Source organism: Alosa sapidissima, chromosome 8 (genome assembly GCF_018492685.1).
Source record: "Alosa sapidissima isolate fAloSap1 chromosome 8, fAloSap1.pri, whole genome shotgun sequence".
In the NCBI taxonomy this organism is placed as follows: domain Eukaryota; kingdom Metazoa; phylum Chordata; class Actinopteri; order Clupeiformes; family Clupeidae; genus Alosa; species Alosa sapidissima.
In genome coordinates, this window is record NC_055964.1 from 2,538,428 (window position 1) to 2,558,258 (window position 19,831).

At 39.1% G+C, this 19,831-nt stretch overlaps 2 protein-coding genes across 3 annotated transcripts in view; one reads left to right on the plus strand and one right to left on the minus strand.

Annotated features, from left to right (window-relative positions):
* Positions 1–4,919, plus strand: part of LOC121715572 (D-amino-acid oxidase-like) — a 29,685-nt gene extending 24,766 nt beyond the window's left edge. The window contains exons 9-11 of the mRNA XM_042101436.1: positions 269–386; positions 824–922; positions 4,404–4,919. Of these exons, the coding sequence (XP_041957370.1) occupies positions 269–386; positions 824–922; positions 4,404–4,529 (343 nt within the window). The 3' untranslated portion in view covers positions 4,530–4,919. The remainder of the gene's footprint in view (positions 1–268; positions 387–823; positions 923–4,403) is intronic.
* A 1,483-nt stretch (positions 4,920–6,402) lies between these two features.
* The window catches only part of svopa (SV2 related protein a), an 85,956-nt gene continuing 72,527 nt past the window's right edge, over positions 6,403–19,831 (minus strand). For both annotated transcript variants that reach the window (XM_042101396.1, XM_042101397.1), the window contains exons 11-16: positions 19,007–19,083; positions 18,809–18,910; positions 18,616–18,727; positions 11,227–11,308; positions 10,922–11,011; positions 6,403–10,298 (exon numbers count right to left, since the gene is read on the minus strand). In XM_042101396.1, the coding sequence (XP_041957330.1) occupies positions 10,086–10,298; positions 10,922–11,011; positions 11,227–11,308; positions 18,616–18,727; positions 18,809–18,910; positions 19,007–19,083 (676 nt within the window). In that variant the 3' untranslated portion in view covers positions 6,403–10,085. The remainder of the gene's footprint in view (positions 10,299–10,921; positions 11,012–11,226; positions 11,309–18,615; positions 18,728–18,808; positions 18,911–19,006; positions 19,084–19,831) is intronic.

Below are 19,831 nucleotides of genomic sequence, written 5' to 3' on the forward strand. Positions count from 1 at the left end.
AGGGAGGATAAAATTAGAGGATTTTGAGGTCAGACAGTTGAATGTGATATTTTTACAATGGACATTTTTAGAATGTGCCTGTGCATTAGGCCAGTTGCGGAAAAGGCCATTTAGTTTGACATTTGATGATAAGTTCAAGGTGAAATTATTGTTTTTGTTCCTAGTTAAATGTTGAAGATTCTCATAAATTTCCCTTTAATTCATAGTAATATTAACAGATTATGAAATATTTTAAATTCAGAACCTAACACTGTAAAATGGACTATAGGAGTCGTTTGGTGACTGTGGGAGGAATCTTCCAGTTGGGGAACTGGGATGAGGCAAATAACTCCATTGATCACAAGAAGATATGGGAGGAGGCCTGCCAGCTGGAGCCCAGTCTTAATGTGAGTATATTTTAATGTGAGACCTTAAAAGGTTTCATGTCTATTGTTGTATATTTATTATGACCACCGCTAGGGCGCTAGTGCTAGGCGGTCATATAGGAGTTGTCAACATTTTTTTTCAACATTTCCCAGAACACCGTAATAACAGGGCATATGAAACTCTTGCACTGGGCACCTCGCAAGCTGAAAAATTTAGTTTTGGTAACATTTATGATATAAGGGTACATGAATTATCATGAATGAAGTAATTGAAATGAGGTCATACAGTAGTCTGTCATTCATGACCTCATACATGAACAACACATCAACTAAAGTAAACTAAACTATAAAGTAAAGTAGTAAAGTATACTACTCATGCAACAGAGAATATAGATAGAGAAAATATTTTCAATCCTTTAAGTGTGGCCGTGTAGATAAATCTTTGTCTATCTTTACAGCATGCACGAATTGTAGAGGACTGGACAGGGCTAAGACCTGTGCGCAGCAGTGTTCGACTCGAAAGGGAGTCTATTCAGTCTGGTCCAGTCACATTTGAGGTAAGGCTTCCATAGCATCATTATCAACAATCATTTGGAAGTATCATACCATCACAAAGTTTTAAGTGTTTATCCTGTTGGAATTAGAAACCTTATTAAAGGTGCAGTCAAGGAATTTACTCAATTTCAAATGAATCATTTTTTTTGTCACATTCAACAATCATCTCCTCGCTAGCTGCCTATTCAGTGAGTACACTGTTAAAAACCCGGTTTCTGTAGGCAGCCCAGGCTCCAAAAACTGGAAACAAACAAAGTGGGGGTAGCCTGTAGCCCAAACAAAAACAAAACGTGTAATTTCTCTGGGAATACTGAAGGCAGGGGTGAGCTTCCTCTCTGGCGTGGTTTTTTTTTTAATCCTTGTTTTTTGCACAAAACCATCTGCTAATAAATGTAAACATACACACAGAGCAACTTCCTGCACAATCCCTGACTGCACCAAACTATTTCGATTGTACTGTGTATGACTGGGTTCACTTAAGTCAAGTCATTTTTATCCTTAACTTGCCCAGGGCTGAATCTTCTAATGCATATTAGAGGAACACACAAACTTTTTTGGAAATTAGCCTAAATGTACTGTATACCATCACACTGGAGTAATGTAGCCTACCGTATTTTCCGGACTATGAGTCACACTTTTTTTCATAGTTTGTCAGGTTTTTTAATACTTATAGTTAGGTGCAACTTACCGATATATATAAAATATATATGTATATAATTTAACATGAATTGACATGAACCCTACATGAAACATCTACAGCCGCGAGAGGGTGCTCTAGGCTTGTGGAATGAGATCGGGAGCTTGGTGAACTTGCAACATTTCAGACATTTTTTCATCCTTCAACCCAAAAGTTAGAGGGGGTTCGGGAGTGTCACCAAATGTATTAAATATTGTTATGTAAATGCACAAGTTCTGCACACTTTCAGTCAGAGATTAGGGTTAGCACTAATCGTAAAACACATGTGCATACCGTAAAATCCTCAAATTTACAGGCCGAGATTTTATTTACAAATAAAGTTCGGCCCCCAAATAAACCGGGGTAATAATTGCCTACATTGTTTCGATTAACTCAATGAAATAAAAGAGCTCTTCTTAATATTTTATATTGTTGGTTGTTTTAATGCTGTTGCCAATGAAAAATCGTTGTCCTACACTGGGTCTCCAACACGTTGCTCTCAAGCTACCAGTTGCTTGCCTGGTCTCGCAATAAACAGTAGGTGGAAATCCCGACACTCTTCAACTACATGAAACTTAACAGTGAACCATCAAAAAACCCCAGATTTTAGTGCCCATCAGTCCCAACATTTAGCAATATAATCAAACAGTCCAAACGTAAATTAAATCCCAAACCAAATCTTCTGCTTTTGATACCGGTATGATGCTCCAAACGAAACACATGTCTCACAATAAAAAAGAAGGCAATACAACGCACAAAAGAAATAAATGCCTGCCTTGAATACAAGCCTGCCCCAAATAAATGCATGTGCTTTGCGCAGCTGAAGTAAATAAAAGACCCCTGCCGTGATTTAAGGATTTAGGAGTCCGTCTCCTAAACATTTCTCACCCGTTATCCAGACATGCATGAAAACATTTGAAAACAATACTCTAATAGGTTATTTTGAGAATAATGACTTTCTCTTCATCATTATCCTAACTGTTAAAACAAGGCAGATATGACGAGGCATTAGAACAATGTTTACAGAGATGCACTGTAAGGTTGGCTGCAATGATTATGCAGACTGTTATGATTGACTGACACATGTGCGCACACGCACATTATCAAAATCATACGCCAGATGCTTTAGGTGATAGTCTTTATACATGGGTTTAGTTAATGATCAGGCTATAATAATACCACACACAGTGGTTGGTGTAAACCGGGACATTTACAGGGGCTTTTGTCGGGACTCGGAATGTTATTTTAAACACGTTTATTTTCTCTCTTGCTCTCTCCGAGGTAGCCTGCCGAGTGTAATGGATGCCAGCTAGCTTAGCTGTGCGTGTGGATCGTTAGTAAACCTCACTCCCGACACCTCAACAGTGCTACTGGCATGCGTGCTAGTAGCCTGGGCTTTAAGCTCAACTGTCAGCACGCTCGACTCCCGATCCGAGGTGCTGCTGTTCGCGGGTTCGAGTCCGGGCGTGTGCAGGGCTGATTCCCGCAGGTTAGATAGATAGATACTTTATTGATCCCCAGGGGAAATTCAAGTTCAAGGTTGAACACAATGCAGGTTTGGTGCCATGACCCGGATCGGGAGTGAGGCATTTTTGACTGCTGCGACTTATAGTCCGTAAAATACGGTATGTTTTAAGAATACAGTTATATTGTAACACCTTTCAGACATTTAAGCAGCCTTTGGAACTAGCAGTCAATGTATCATACATTCACAACTGTCATCCTACTACTTCTGCGTGTTTACTGATACTTACCTCTTTCATGGTCTGTGCATCTCTAGGATGATGATATTTTGCACCTCCAATATTGTCACGTAATTCACTATCTATGAGGTGATTTTTTATACTGGGATAGTCCTAGTAGGTTTTAAGATTATGGTGTGCGTATTTTACAATAGGCTAACAAAACAGTTTTTAATACGCACATCCAGTTATTTTATTATTCAAAAGGTCATCATTGAGTAAACTGCAGATTTTTCAGTGATACATACAGTGACGGCAACTAGTGTTTTACTTTATCTTCAACTTGGTACTGGTATAGGTCTCCTGAGAAGGTTTAACAATGCAAACTGTCTAGTACTGTATATTCAGAAAAAAATGTTTGAGTCATTAAAACAATTCAGTAATGACCTCATTGTGCAGTAGCAATGCCTAGGCCCTACCATCTGACACATGACTATTCTTTTGTTTTACATACTGTAGTAACCGGTAGTATTAACTTGTGCATTGAAGATCATGTAACAATCAAACCTCCACTAAACATTATTATATATTATGTTCTATTTTGAACATGTCATTCATGTTGGTTTTTAATTGGAGTGAATTAACACCAAATTAGCACCATCTTTAAAACGTTGGAGTTGGTGTCAGATGTACCGGTATTTATTATTTAACGTTACGTTTTTCCCCTATTTTTAATGTGTCATATGTTGTGATTAACACCTGATTACAACGTTTAATACACATTTCTAAATAGGGTTTCTTCTACTGGTATCAAAAAACATGTTTAGAGAACGCAGTGTACAGTTTTGTTGAACACCAAGGTACAACCTAAATCAAACGTTGGATTTGGTTCAAATAAAGTGTTTTGCTGGGTGTACCGTGGACCGTGGGTGTATTTCAAATATGTGGTTTAGTGACAAACTTACTGGGTTGACACAGCCATTATTACAAGATGAAGAAATAAAAAAGCCATTGCAAATATTTATGATTTATGTTGGGACAATTATGTTGATCATGACAGTTTTGTGAGTTATATATACATGTGAGTTATTAGTTAAAATGCCCCAACAAATGTCGTTATCACAGGTTATCCACAACTATGGCCATGGAGGCTATGGGCTTACTATTCATCGTGGCTGTGCCCAAGAGGCTGCAAGACTTTTTGGGGAGATCCTGAAGCTGAAACAATGGGAGAAAAAGTCACATCTTTGACCCAGCAGACCAACAAAGCAGCATTACGTTGATATTTTAATGTTAACATAAGTGAAAATGAAGGTTTTATAGAAGGTTTTAAAGATTAACACAGAATTATTGTTATTGAGACACATGAACCAAACAAACTGGTAAACATGGGGAAATTGAAGTAGAGTAAATCTCAATAAGAAATAATTCCATCGTTTTTTAGATGAAAATAATATCTTAAGTTGCAACATTAATTTAATTATGTTGTTTAGAATGATGTAACATGGAATTTAAGAGAACTAAGAAAGTATTACGGGGGTCATCATCATATTCAGGTGTATACTTTACTTACTGTACCGATGGAGTGTTAAAAGAGCTGTATAGATAAAAAAAATCATCTGAAATTGATCAGCAAATTAATGAGGCTTTTGTCTGTGGATTTATTATTCATATTCTTATTTTGAATATGACTTGCTCCAGTCTTAACAGCAATTTCAATTTCATTTCACTTATAGAGCGCCAAATCATTACACATGTCTCATGTCGCTTTACACAATGTTAGACAATCAGAGAAAAGAAAAGAAGGCCCATGGATAACGGGCGAGGAAAAACTCCCTAGAATTGGAGATACATATAGAAAGAAACCTTGAGCAGATCCACGACTCAAGGGCCTGACCCATCTGCCTAGGGTGGTTGTACAGCGTGAGGCATGAAAAGTCCATGACGGCACTATGCTATACAGTAGCAGCTAAGGCAGGTGAAGGGTAGACGACACCAGCGCAGGTATGGTCAGTGACCACCATCGCACGCATGACTGGGGTGCCAGTCACACAAGGACATTGTAGGGTGGTCCATTCCAAAAAACCCTGAGGTGGGTGAAGTTCCACACTGCACCATACCTAACTATGGGAGGCACTAAAGAGGTATGTTTTAGGTCTAGACTTAAAAATAGGGAGGGTGTCTGCTAATCGAATTGAGGGAGGGAGATTATTCCAGAGGAGGGGTGCGCGGTAGCAGAAAGCTCTGCCTCCTACTGTAGTTTCTGAGATTTTTGGGATTACAAGAAGTCCAGTATTCTGTGATCGTAGCGGTCTAGGTGGGTTATATGGGACTAGGAGATCTTTAATATATCCAGGTGCCCGGCCATTTATGGCTTTCTATGTTAGAAGTAATATTTTGAAGTCAATACGACTTTTAACAGGCAGCCAGTGTAGAGATGCTAGGATAGTGGAAATATGTTCACAGCTCGTCTACTCTCCATATGCATCTCAGTTCTACACCTACACTCAAGTCTCTCTCATCTTCTCAGTCCATCCATGTGCACGGGCCACAGCATTATACAACAATAGGTTATGTTGCTTAGATACAGTTAAGCTACTTGGGTACATTGTAGACAAGTAGACATTGTAGACAAGTAAGGCCTAAATATTGTAGCCCCAGTATCTATTAATGGCCTATCTTAAATTAACATGTTCAATTTAAGTTCCTGCAACAGTGAACAGTGGATACATTTGTGCCCCCTTGGAAAAATATGATGTCCGTCCGTGAATTGGTGTCTGCTGCCAGGTCTGTCTACTGTAACTCTGAAGGAGCTGGCCAATCTAACTTCCCAACATGTTGCCGTGTTCCTTTAAGTTGCATTCAGTCCAAGCTATTTGCTTTCCCCTTTGTAGGGGTTTTCTCCACTCTGGGGGCGGTACGCACCATTATGACTAGATGCTGAATATATCTATGGATTGAATTGATTGGATCATCTTTAATGTCCCCATGGGGCAATTTGGTTCACAACAAGTAGCCAGCACAAATACACTCAATCACATAAAACATAAGATAATAAATAAGGACATAAATACAAATGATATAATCAAATATAATCAATATTCAAAATATAAAATCACATAATACTTGTGCTTAATCACAAATATGGTCCAATCTGAATGTAAACATACAATGATGGCAAGTTGACCGTTTGTTAAAAATAACACCAACTGTTAATGGGACAAATGATCTTCTCTGTTAGACTTAGCCCGCTAAGAAAAGAATACCTCCTCCCTGATGGCAGGAGGATACACATACCCTGCTGCTGAGATTAGTGACAGATATCTTCTGACAGAGATTAACAATTTTACCAAGTCTATTTTTGTTTGTCACAGTCAGGTTGCCAAAACAGCAGAAGTTAAAACTGACTCAATAAAAGATTAGTACAATTGTGAGATCTTTCATCATTGAACCCCTTCAACTTTTTGATTGACCTTTTTATAGCTGGAGTCAGTATTGGCATCGAATGTCAATTCATCATGTTAGATGTTGCCATGGACAACGTCATGGTCATGCAGGAGACTGACAATCACAGACTCATTAGCATATTCACATGGGTTTCTGTGACCTTATTGTTAAAAAAAAAAAATGGAGCGGCCAACATAGTGCCAGATTCAATGTCTGAAAATCGCAACAGCCTGTGAACTAGACTATGGGGCTGCATGCAGTTGAAAGCTGATGAGAAGTCAACAAAACATAAGCGCATGTATCCAGCAACAGGTGCCCAGCAACAAAGTCCAGCAATGTCCTCAGCCCCCTTGCTTGGTTGGTATTGAAATTAATTCAGGTCAATTATGCTCTGTGTCATGGACAATAGACTCCTCTTCGCAATACACTCAAAAATGTATCTTTCATGTGGTATTACATTAGAAGAATCTTGTACCCAGTACCCACTAAAATAGCATTAGTTTGTGTGGGTGGGTATTAACGCATTGCATTGTGTGTTAAACAAATGAAAGCCCCAGCTAAAATGGTAGCCCTGTCAAGTATTTTTTATTACATTTGTCTTACGGTTATAGTCTCATAGTCCCTTAGTAAATAATTCTGTTTATCCCCAGAGACAAAAAATACTATTTTCTGATTGGCTGACAAGGTGACTAATTCTATATCTGGTCATCTTTGAAGTCTGGTAAAAAGTTGGATCACCATTCAATTTCAATGGTCTTTTGATTGAAAATAACAACCATGGTATGACGGTTGAACTAGGCAGCAGGCTTCGCAACAATGGAATCAACTGTAAACAAGCTACCTACCCATCGTTATCACAGTCAGTAACCAAAGAAAGTAGTACAACAAACTCAAGTCGGATTATTTTTTAAAACTCCACTTCACATTGTAGAGTTCTTTGCCTCCACCTCGTCCATTAATTGTGTATATATCGGGACACCTCTGGGCCATTATCCCTTACATAGATATCTTCACAGCATAAACATCTAAACAGCAGTCACGTACACACTACATGACACAGGTAGGCCTACTTAATTGTAACAAGTACAAATAGGCTACAAATACACAAGTATTGCATTACAACCAAGAGCTTTCTTTTTAAATGTACCTCTGCTCAAACCATTTATACCATTTATATTAACATTATGGCCTCTTATGTCTTATTATCTTATGTCTGGCGCATCAGAGTGCCAGGCTGATTGTAACTGTTTTTGCTAGTTTGTTGCCAATGCAGTTGATCAATATACCCTCAGACGCACACGTTATGTAAATAGCACGAGGTGTGGTCAGGTGCAGCCATCACACATTGCTATTTTGATGCCACTGAAAATGATGATGCCACTTATCAAGAAAAACTTGGTCTGAAGTGAAAAGCACAGTATGCTATGGTTATTTTGAGAGCGCACTGTCAAGAAGTCTTGCTTGTGATCTGTCTAGTGACGAGACCCAATGAGACCCTGGTAATGAAATGCAAAATAATTGGGGTAAGTGTTGCTTTTTTCAGGCTGTTTTCGTTAATAAATAACTGTTTTAGAAATGTTTTGTTATTTTCCTACAAGTGCAATTATTAGATGAGTACAGATACGTACTCTGCTTGCCAAACACATGCACCTATTTTAGCAATGAAAGCTTTGGTGGAATACTACTATTCAAAAGAAAATTGTGAGTGCAAGCAATGTCTTCTACAGAGTTAACTCGTCGTCATAATACCAACACTCCTTGCTCTTAAAGGAATGGCAGATGGCACCCACATTGGTTTATTTGGATGTTATGCCCATAATTAATTAAGAAACATAATAACAACCCTTTTGAACCATGCGCCAGGCGTGTCAAACTAGCAAAGTGGACTGGACACATCCTAAATGCACTTAAACCACATGCTTCAGACCATGCGTCGTCAAAATAGGCATTATAGTATTAGCATAATTCTCACAGCTTCATGTGACGGGAACATGTAGCATTCTCAGTTTCACCAGGTGATTCCTTTTCATTGACAAACCTTGACAAGACCGCTGCAGTGTCAAATTAGATTGCATGGATCAATTAGCTGTAGTCAAATGACTACAGTGAAAACAATATTACCCAGTTATACATTTAATGCTTTATCTGCACCAGGGCTACATTGTCCTGAAGGGTTACTGTACATAGGCCACAAGACCAAGCCTCAGTGAGATTGTAGGGAGCAATTGACACACATTAATATTGAATACATTTTTTGCCTGTTTGCTCGTTATTTTGATCTATTGACAAATTTGTATTTGTTGCTAGTGAATGCAAATGTGAAATGTCAGTAACAATGGAAAAGTACCAAATACAATTAAAATACAATAGACCTCAACAGTCCCGCCCACAACCGATTCCGGAAGTAAGAATTCAATACAATTTCTCCATTGACAATTGGAGTATACGCCGTAAAATCCTAACTGTCCATGGTAGACTTAAAACCAGCTTCGACATGACTAAGCGATTGTTTATGCTCATATAGACGCCAGACGCCCATTTTCACGAAACTTGGTGGAAATGTCTAGCATGAAACTGCAGATTCAACCCTGTCAATTTCTTTGACTAAGAGTAATTCACAAAGCATTTTAACCCTAAAAGTAGCACCTAAGTCTGGGACAGCTTAAAAGAAGTTGAGAGGACTCCTAACTCCCTAAGACCTATTCACAAATAATTCTGAACCGCTTTTAGTGGCATTTCACATTGCAATGTTATGAAATAACGGTTACAGGAGCTCTCAATTGCGAGGGAATAATTGTAAACCTGTCACTCCCGTGTTATGATCAGCCAATCAAGGTGGTCACTTCAATCAAGCTTGTGCATGACTAATGACGTCAATCATAGCAACGAAGACTCACTCTTAATTTAGGAGTTCATTAGGAGGTCATTTTTCCTTACTAAGAGTAGGTCTGAAAGGCTTTGTGAATAACTTTTAAGAGAACTCCTAGCTAAAATCTTATGAGTACTCCTAGTGGCAAGATAAAATGCTTTGTTAATACGGGCATATATGCTTCAACATTTCATGGGATCCTCCTTGGGATCCATGCAACACATTAACACCAAGGTTCATGAAAAATGGATCTAGTTTTTAAAAAATCCTGCTAAAAAACAACAGCAAAAACACATGGATGAGAGGTAATGATGAAAACCACCTTTGTGGATTTAAACATACTGATGCTGATCTATGAATATCAGATTACATATGGTTATGATTGACTGGAAGATATAACACTTGACACAAACAAATAAATGAGCAAAATCATTCATATCAAAATAAGTACATGCTGATTTTTTGTGTCTCTTCTCTTGTGTTTTGTCTATTCAGTCATTGGGGTTACAGTTTGGATTGAGGACACCACCAGGACTGTTGACAGAGTCTCGACCCATCATCTCTTGGCCCCACTCACAGTGGCTCGACTCCTGCAGGCCCCGGCCTGTGGTCTCAATAGGCAGCAAGCAGGAGGCAATCGCTGCCAGCAGACAACAGCAGCAGTATACAGACAGGGTGAGATACACCGATTTTTCCAACATTACCTGAGATTATAACAGAAAGCATATTAAATTACAGAGGAAATTCTTATGCTAGGACTACATTTCAGATGAAGTTCCAAGTATTTATGATGTCTGTACCACAAGATTTAAGAAAAGTTACAAATATCATGTATCGAGGGTGCATACACTTACAAATGATCCATATTTATTAAAAGGTAACCTTTGGATACTAGCTGGTGAGCTAACTTGTTTTAAGGGTGTTTGACATTACATACTGTTTTGTGAGAATAGATTCCAGAGATTTGGTAACAATTGATTTCATGCGAATACATTAAAGGAGATTATAGTCCCAAAGCAGCATGCAAGTTGTGTTAGCATTCTGAATCAGCTGGATAACTGCACTGTTCAGAATTCTGAATGGCCAATTTTACCAAATTACACATAGAAAGAAAGGGATCACTATAGATGTGGACATAAAACATGCTGCTGTATACCAAGTTGGCATTCATAAGTACAATCAAGCACATGCTGTGTATTGGGATTGTATCTTAAATAACCATTTGCAGAAGAACTAAAAAATAGATGTATTAATAAGTACAGTTTCTGCACGAAATGTCAAGTATGATGCTTAAGACACTGTAGAAGGTAATTGTGTTTTACTGCACCTGTGCCACAAAAGGTGTAATAAGAGCCCCAACTCTTGCCATTCCACTGCTTGTGCCCAAACCCAGGGCTCTGGTGGCTGTAGGGTACACCTTTAAAAGCCATTATAATCAAACTCAATTAATAAACTGAATCAAAGTGAAACACAAATTTGGGATGCAGCATCTATACAATTTACTCACTAAAAGTCCCCCCCCTGATTGTCATCAGGGGGGGAAACTTTGCCATGCTATGCAGTTTCTAGACAATCTAATTCACCTTCTTAAGACTAAAATAGGTATTAAAGTAGGGTAGGTGAGTAGTTTACCTCTGGGGTATAAACATAAGCAGCCTGGAAACCTCCTGCAATGAAAGCTCGTGCGATGAATATCAGTACTGTCAGAAACGTCCTGCCACAGACAGATAGGACCAGCCGTTACAATCATAGATTACACCCCATAATGTTTAGCACCAAATGCTATAATACTGTCATATTTTAATATAGTAGTTTATTTTTATATAGTTGTGCTCTTAAGTTTACACACCCTGGCTGAATTCATGAAATATTGGTCAGATAACCTGTTTTATTTACAGGTAGTGATCAGGTGAAGCCATTCATTATTATCACATGATTATGTGTGCAATTTTTTATATTAATAGCTGAAATTATTACCCAAATGGTCCTGTACAAGTTTTCGTATCCTTGAATGTTTGGTTTGATGAAATACAAGTTGACCCACCAAAGTTTAATTGGATATCAATGGTAAGTTTCCACACCTGTGACATGTTTGATTGTAATTAGTGCCTGTAGGATAAGAAGGCCTTGCATAGAGTAATCAGGTGTGCAGAGAAAATCACCAACACTGCACTTCCTGGACTTAGATAGATTAGATAGAAATGATACTAACTAACACTTAATCTAAATCAATTCTAAAAAAACAGTATCCACATAGTGGTGATTAATCAATCAAGAGGCACTTGTAATGACTGAGGCAGGGAATGAGCCTGTGATTCTCTGTGCATAGTAAGGTAAGGTAAGGTGCTCTGTGTGAGTGAGTGTCATGGTGATAGTGGTCATGGTGATAGTGCAAATGAGTAGGTCCAACAGTGCAACAATGCAGAAATAAAGTCTATATATCTATATTCTATCTAACTATTTTAAGAAAAGGACTTCGGGACATCTAGGCGTTGCCTGTCAAGGGGCAAAAAGGATTTTAAAGGACTGTCATCACCCTGGCCATAACATTTTTCAATGGTTGCCTTCTGGAAAGCGGCTTCGATCTCAAAAGGCCAGAACAGAAAGACTAAGAAGAAGTTTTTTTCCCCCAAGCCATAAGGACAATGAATGCATAATTCCCCCCTCTCCATACACGTTTTAAATTTTATTTTTTATTTAATCCCCACATCCCTTCTGTTTTCTATCTTCTTACTTTTCTATTATTATTAAACTTTGCACAGCTGGGAGTTGCAGTCGAAATCCCCATTTCACTGCTTTTTGTTCCACAAATTATGCATATGACAAATACATTCTTGAATCCTGAATCTTGAATATGATAGTCAATGAATTTTGGAGCTCTTGGGAGACCTCTGCACATTTCACCCTGTGCTGCACTGACTGAATATTTCTGAGAAAAGGTAGCTGAACTGTATAAATCTGGAAAAGGCTATAAAAAGATATCCAACGATTTGAAAATGCCTGTCAGTAGTTTTTAAAGTCCGATAAAGAAGTGGAGAATTAGTGATTTAGTTGGATCAGGCAGACCAACAAAGATTTCAGCCTTCAGCTTCACTGCAAGTTAGTGTTTCAAACTGACTGTCAAAATCCACAATAAGTAGGCACTTGAACAAAAATGGGCTCAAATTGGCAGAATAATTTAATGTCTGTGCCACAAAATGGCAGCTGAAAATATGTCTCAGAACTTCTGGAAACCAAAACTGATTTAATATTTAAATTGAACACAACCGTAAACGTTATGTTTGGAGAGGAGTCAATAATTCCTGTGGTGAAAAGTGAACCATCCCTGTTTGTAAAGCATGGTGGTGGATCTCTGGACAGGGCAAGAAGAATGGGCAATTGTGCCACCTCAGATGAAGGTACTCCTCCACAACTGTTACAAAAGACTATACGCCGTCATTGGTGCTAAAGGAGGTAAAACACAATATTAAGGACTGAGTATAAACTTTTGATTTCCTTTACTGCTATTGATTTGTTTAATGATCACACTACTCTGTGATGCCTTATGGTTTAATTTGAATCCCATTCAAATAAATGCCATGTGTTTTGCCTGATCACTTGCGTTTTCTTCAAAGAATGGTACAGAGTATGCTAACAGAGTATGTAAATTTATGAGCACAACTGTATAAGATCTTCACACACACACACACACACACGCGCACACACACACACACACACACACACCATACAAAAAATGCAAGACAGTGATGTGGGGGCCAAGCAGCTAAGCACGGCACCCTTGAGTGAACAAAAGGGACCAGTAGGATAGTCAGAGCCTGCAAGGCCTACTCTGCAGGCCTACACTGTAACTATTTTTTGTAACTGTTTAAAAAAATCATGGATTCTTAATACTGTGTACATGACACATCGGTCATTCGGAAATACCAATCTCTGACTCCGGAAAAATGTCTTGAACGCAATGCCGGGTCAGATTTTATGCTTGGAGACTCGTGCAAAAGTATTGTGCCCAGAGTTACCCGACATGATGTCACAATCATGCTCTCCATTGCAACAACGTAACCAGAGGCGAACCTCACTCTCATCAGTCTGTAGGCAAGGTGATTTATCACCAGGGTGCGATTTGTGTAAAAACCAGAGGGGATGATTTTGAATAAGTTTGTAACCCCCCCCCCCCCCCGAACGAGTGCTTTCTCGTTTGTCCTCCGCAAACTACAGGTGTTTCGGTAGAGAGCCATTGAATAATCGATGCCAAGCAATTTCTGTAACACTTTTTGTGACATTCAGCAAATATCTCCTCATTTAATGTAAGTTCCTTCGGACAATAGGCCTACGTTCTACTCTACGTGCAGTTGTCCTCCATCTCAGTTGCATCAGTTTTCTAATTTTGAAGGTTCTAAAACATTATTATGCTTCACTGAATCCTTCTCGTTTTCTTTCATTTGTCCAGCTTTTCCATTCGCCTGAAACACTCATTATTGCTCATTTACATTTATTCATTTAGCAGACGCTTTTATCCAAAGCGACTTATTATGTTAACTATATTACAAGGGCCATTGCCTGGCCGTATCTACCAGGGACGTGCACAGGGGGGTTGCTCAGGTTGCCCGGGCAACTGCCCATATGGCCTTCTCGACTCACGTTGCCCTTCCGAGGGGAAAATAAATAAATCGTACAATGGATGCAGAATTTCACGTAGGCCTAGATAAAAAAAAATCGCAAAGCCTCATTCACTTCCATTTGAGCACCGAAAGTGAAAGTAAGTAGGGAAGGGCAAACTCTGTTTACGTGGCTTCAGCGCTGCACGCGACCGGCACCAGAGCTGAGCCTGCATGAGCGGCCTTAGAAGGAGACTGTCGCGAAACCACGTTGTCGGAATAAGTGAGTTGGTGATGTATAACAAACGAACGATCATCATCAAGTTTTATCAAATGAATTCAAATCTTCATAAATCCAAGCTGAGTTTGCCACGTTTAGCCTAAATAATCAGACAGATAGCTCGCAGACAAGCAGCCCGTTACCACATAGCCCGCCGAGCATTTAATTTGGTTATCAGGCTGCTCGCTATTTTTTTTCCTGTGACAGAGACGACATTGGTTATCTTTACCGCAAACTGCTTCTCACTCTTAGAGAACGTTTACAATGTCAAAACATCATGTTAAATAGAGATGATAGGCCTACTCTTAGTTATCTCCTTTGCAGCAGAACTAACTTGAACATTATGCTACTAGCCTACTGTGCGGCCCGCCGGCCAATTTTCAAAACCCAATGTGGCCCTTGAGCCAAAATGTTTGCCCACCCCTGCATTAGGCAAACTAAAGCTAGCCTACATGTCTGCTGATAGTTAGTTTCTCACATTTTGTTTTAGCACGTAGAATGAATGATGGAAGTAATGCATCACATTAATTATTTTATTCAAAATGGTTAAATGCCTAAATCCTATCCACTATTTTGGCTATTGTTTGAAGCCAAGATGCCCACTGAAAAGAGGCGGATTCAGGAGAGGGAGAGACAATTCAGGGAGGCAGCAAAGGGCAGCACATCACTGCAGGGTTGGCTGTGAAAAAGCCAACCAGCAGGTGAGACAGAAACTTTCTGTGATAAAGATGACATGACACTGTGTAAGCGAATTGATTAATTAATCAGACTCATATTTTAGCCTACTAATGGCAATGTTTCATAATTACATTACATTTAAGATGAGGAACAGTCACAAGCCTCCAGAACATGTGAGGAAAATGTGGACCAGGAGGAGGCACATAGGGCAGGTAGGCCTAAGTGATGATCACCAAATATGAGATGAGAGGACCATGCTAGAAAGTACAGGGTTAAAGAGCTGCATGCTAAATAATTGTAATCTAAAAAAAACATAGGCTATCATTTCAAAGATCTTGCCTGAGCAGAACATAAATACCACTAGTGGGCATTAAAATAATAATGATAATGGCAATAACAATAATATGTAATTGGTCAGATGATGAGCCCACATTTGGAGAAACCTATCAGTGACTTGATAGGATATTGATAGGGATATTGATGTTGGTGATTTTCATGACTCAAGTCATGTTTTTCTGTGTTATTAGTTAAGGTGATTGCTGTATTTCAGTGTTTTACTTCTATATATATATAGAAGTGTATATATATTTTAATAAAGACCCTGTTATTTCAGTCCTTCATATAGCCCGTGAGTTTTTAAAAAAAAAAAAAAGAATTTTTTTTTGGGGGGGGGGCTTTTTTCAGGTCAGAGCAACTGCCCCTCAAAATTCCTGTGCACATCCCTGGGATCTACCATAGAGGACATTGAGGTCAGGTCCTCAATATTTCTATCTTCAAGTTTTGCTTCATTAATTGAAAATAATGGACAGGACAATGCACCGTCACGTGACACCAGTGTTGGGAGTAATTCCACTACTTTTAGTGGTAATGAGCATGTAACGAAGTATTTTTGTAAATCAAGTAACACAATTACAATTACTGAAATTTCAAAGAGTTTGTTACTTGCGTTACTCTGTTGATCTTGAATTAACGACTGCAGACAAGATGACAGATGCACTTCTGATCTAACGTCTCCCGACCTAGCTGTGTTTCCAGCGATTGTGTTTCATGTTTAGATTGCATTCTTTACAGTTAATAGGAGCCTCCTCAGATTCCTCCTTATTTCGGATTTATGCTAAAACACACAAGAGTGCATTAGGCTACAATTTAAATGGGCATCTTAAAAGCCTTTTCGTTTCCATCTCATAAGCTCCACTACAGTAAAAGCGCATTGTTGTTCATTTTATCTCTGCTCTTTTTCGCCTATAGCGCAAAAGCCTCGTTATATCAATTTCTCATTCTTACAACATAGCCACGCCATAACACCAATAGGCCTACATACAGTAGCCTATAGCCTAAATGGGCATCTTAAAAGCCTTTTCGTTTCCATCTCATAAGCTCCACTACAGTAAAAGCGCATTGTTGTTCATTTTATCTCTGCTCTTTTTCGCCTATAGCGCAAAAGCCTCGTTATATCAATTTCTCATTCTTACAACATAGCCACGCCATAACACCAATAGGCCTACATACAGTAGCCTATAGCCTTGGCACAAGCAAGCACACGTTTAACTCGAGAGAAAAATGCAATTTCACTTACCAGATAAATAAACCTCCAAATAGCCTACCGTACGTAGGCCTACTACAGCGACTTGAGTTATTTGCACAGTATGTTTACATCGGAATTGACGTCCATGGTGTTATGGATTAATTTGTCTGCGACGGAACATGCAACTTCTCTCTGGAACACCTTATCAGCTGAAGAGTAACCTTCTGCATAGTGCGCGACAACCCCAAACCCTCGGATGCGCATTAGAACTTATTTCGGTAGGTCAGCACTTGTGCAGCGCAGGCTTTTCCCAAACTGGTGGTGCGTAAAATGCTATATAATACAACTGTGTTTAAAGCAGAAAATAGGCCATTTTACATTGTTTCACATTACATCCCATTGAACTCATTCCATGTAGCCTACAGAAGGATTGCAATAATAATGATAATAATAACGTATTACTATATTGCAGAATTCAGTGTCAGTGCACCACCATGCATACTACTAGTAACGTCTGAAGCCTCAGATGTCCGGTCAACTCCACCACCACCAGATAAAAAGCATAAGTGGCGTATGTGTCGGAGTCATGACGTTGGAAGTGGAGTTGCGGGGTTGCGGCCGCTCCAAGACACTGTCATTCTCCGTGTACACTGGACATGCAACTGTGTTCTGTACCCAAAGCATACAGTAGGCCTATGCTTTCTCTGTCTATGATCTGCAGGGTTAGGGCCTCCTTGACGAGGGGATTGCTGGTCCGCGGATAATTTCCCGCACAATTAAACGATATCATTGAACCGCGGACCGAAAGAAAAAGAAACTAAACATTTCCCAGAATAGGAAATATTTCTTAATTTATTGTTATCAAATAAAGAGGCATAGCCTTAGGATGTAGTGGTGTGAGCACTCATTCTTGTGTGTGCGCATCTGTGCAAGTTAAACAGTGGAACCACTGGAGATAACGTGGGTATAGCAGCAACAAACAACGTAGCCTTTTTAAAACAATGAACGAAGCGGACTCTTGCTGTCCATGAAAACATAGATACTGGCTAGATCTTGTTAGGCATGTTTACGTAAGTTAGGTTAATGAACATGTTGCATTCTATTCAGCCTGATTATGTCATTCTTTAAGCTGCATAGCCTGTCTCCAGTGTTCCTCAACTTGACTAGTCCGGAAAACGAAACCTCTGCCGGTCACTTTGACCGGCACCATTTTTTCCTAGCAGAAACTCTGGCATGTGAATGTCTGCATATCTACTGTGTGTGTATGTGTGTGTGGGTCTCTTTATGTGTGTGTGTGTTTATGCATGTGTGTGTGTTTATGTGTGTGCGGGTGTGCATGGGTGCATGTGTGTGAGTGTGTGCATACGTGTGTGTGTGTGTGTTTATATGTGTGTGTGTGTGTGTGTGTGTGCATGCGTAGTACCGTTACTACAGTAAATGTACACATATCTTAATTTATTGTATGGTCCCCCATGAATGGACAGATCAAAAAACAATGGTTCTGTGTCATCCTTGTGGGGCTACATGCCCACCCAGTTTCGTGCACCCCATCTTTCAGTGTACCGGGAATCGGTGATAATAAACCGCCGTGCAGAGAAGGTCATGATAAACAATGCTTCTATGACTCCTCGTTCCAACAATCAAACTATTTTTGCGATTGACTGTTAGAACTACCCTTTTCTAGAAACACCAAATACATGAACGATAGTTCTAACTACCAAGATTGCAATGGAAGGTAGCCAGAAACCCTTTCTAGAAACGCACACCTGACTGTGTGTTGTTCTGTATGTCATATAAATTACTGGATGCCAAAATCTCACTTTGGATGAATATCTATCTATCCATCTAATGATAGGAAGGAAAAGTATAAACACTCATGGTGTTTGTGCATCTTTGCTGCTTAACCCCCCCCCCCCCCCCCCTTTTTTTAAATGTATGCTCACCTCCCTACACAAGCATAGAGTAGCAAAATGCATAAGGAGAAGATGAAAAAACACAGTGCCATGGTCTTTCTTCTACCAATACGATCAATTGCCCACAAGGTCACCAGCAGACCTGTGTAAATCAAAACAGCAGATTATAAACTACCCTGAATTAAGACAATGTATGGAACAAGCTTTGAATTGAAGCAATTACCTGGGAATTCAGAAAGAGTAGTCCACAATAGGTCTTTGTAGTCATCCGAGTTTAGGTATTTACACTCCAGGCTGCAGACTGGCTCTTTACTGGCTCTGGAACCTGGAAAGGACATCTAATGAAACTTAATCTCAAATTCCTGTCACAGAATAGATAATTTGGGACACAAATGCAGACAGCCCTCTCTTCAAGACACACCTCCACATGTATCTCCCTCCTGGAAAAGCTCTGTTGTCAGCAGAACAAGACCATAGTAAGAGAATGCATTCGAGAACCTAGAACAGATGTTTCAACTGTCATTTACAGATGGGGTAAAATGATTGAAACATTTCGCAATTCATTATGGGGTAAAGCAGCATTAAGCCTCAAAACAATTTCTAAATGTTCTAAATGTTTCTAACTGGCACAACTCCTCAGTCTCAGAAGAATGGCATTGAAAGTATGGCAATGAAAGTAAGTAAGAATCTATTTTATGGCAGAAAAGTGTGTGTGTGTTTGTGTGTGTGTGTGTGTGTGTATATATATATATGGATACATTTCAAGTGTAGTCATTGAAATGTCAAGAGTATCATTAGTGCAGTAGACATGCAAAAGTTCAAGTGTATCATTTATCTGTGTAATCCAATGACCGCTTTGACGATAAGAGTTTACATATCCCATCATTTTGTGGCTTAACATGGATTTTAATAATACTAGTTTTTTTTTTTTTTTTATTGAGAGATTCACTGCAATATCACAATAACAGAGTTGAGGAATAATTAATCTATTGTTGGTGTATCCTCAACATTTTGTGTAAATTAATGAAAAAAGAAGCATTATATTCCTCACTGTCTATCTGAAATATCCCACCAGAGGAGGTGACAGCTCTCTGTGCAGGCGTCATGCATCGTATTAAAAATATTTTATGCAGTTTTATGACAGAGGTAACAGAGTTTATAAGACATTCATCCAATTCATTCATACACTTTCTTGAAATATTAAAGAGGCCAGTCTGAGGGATTGACAGTCACTTCTTCAATAAGG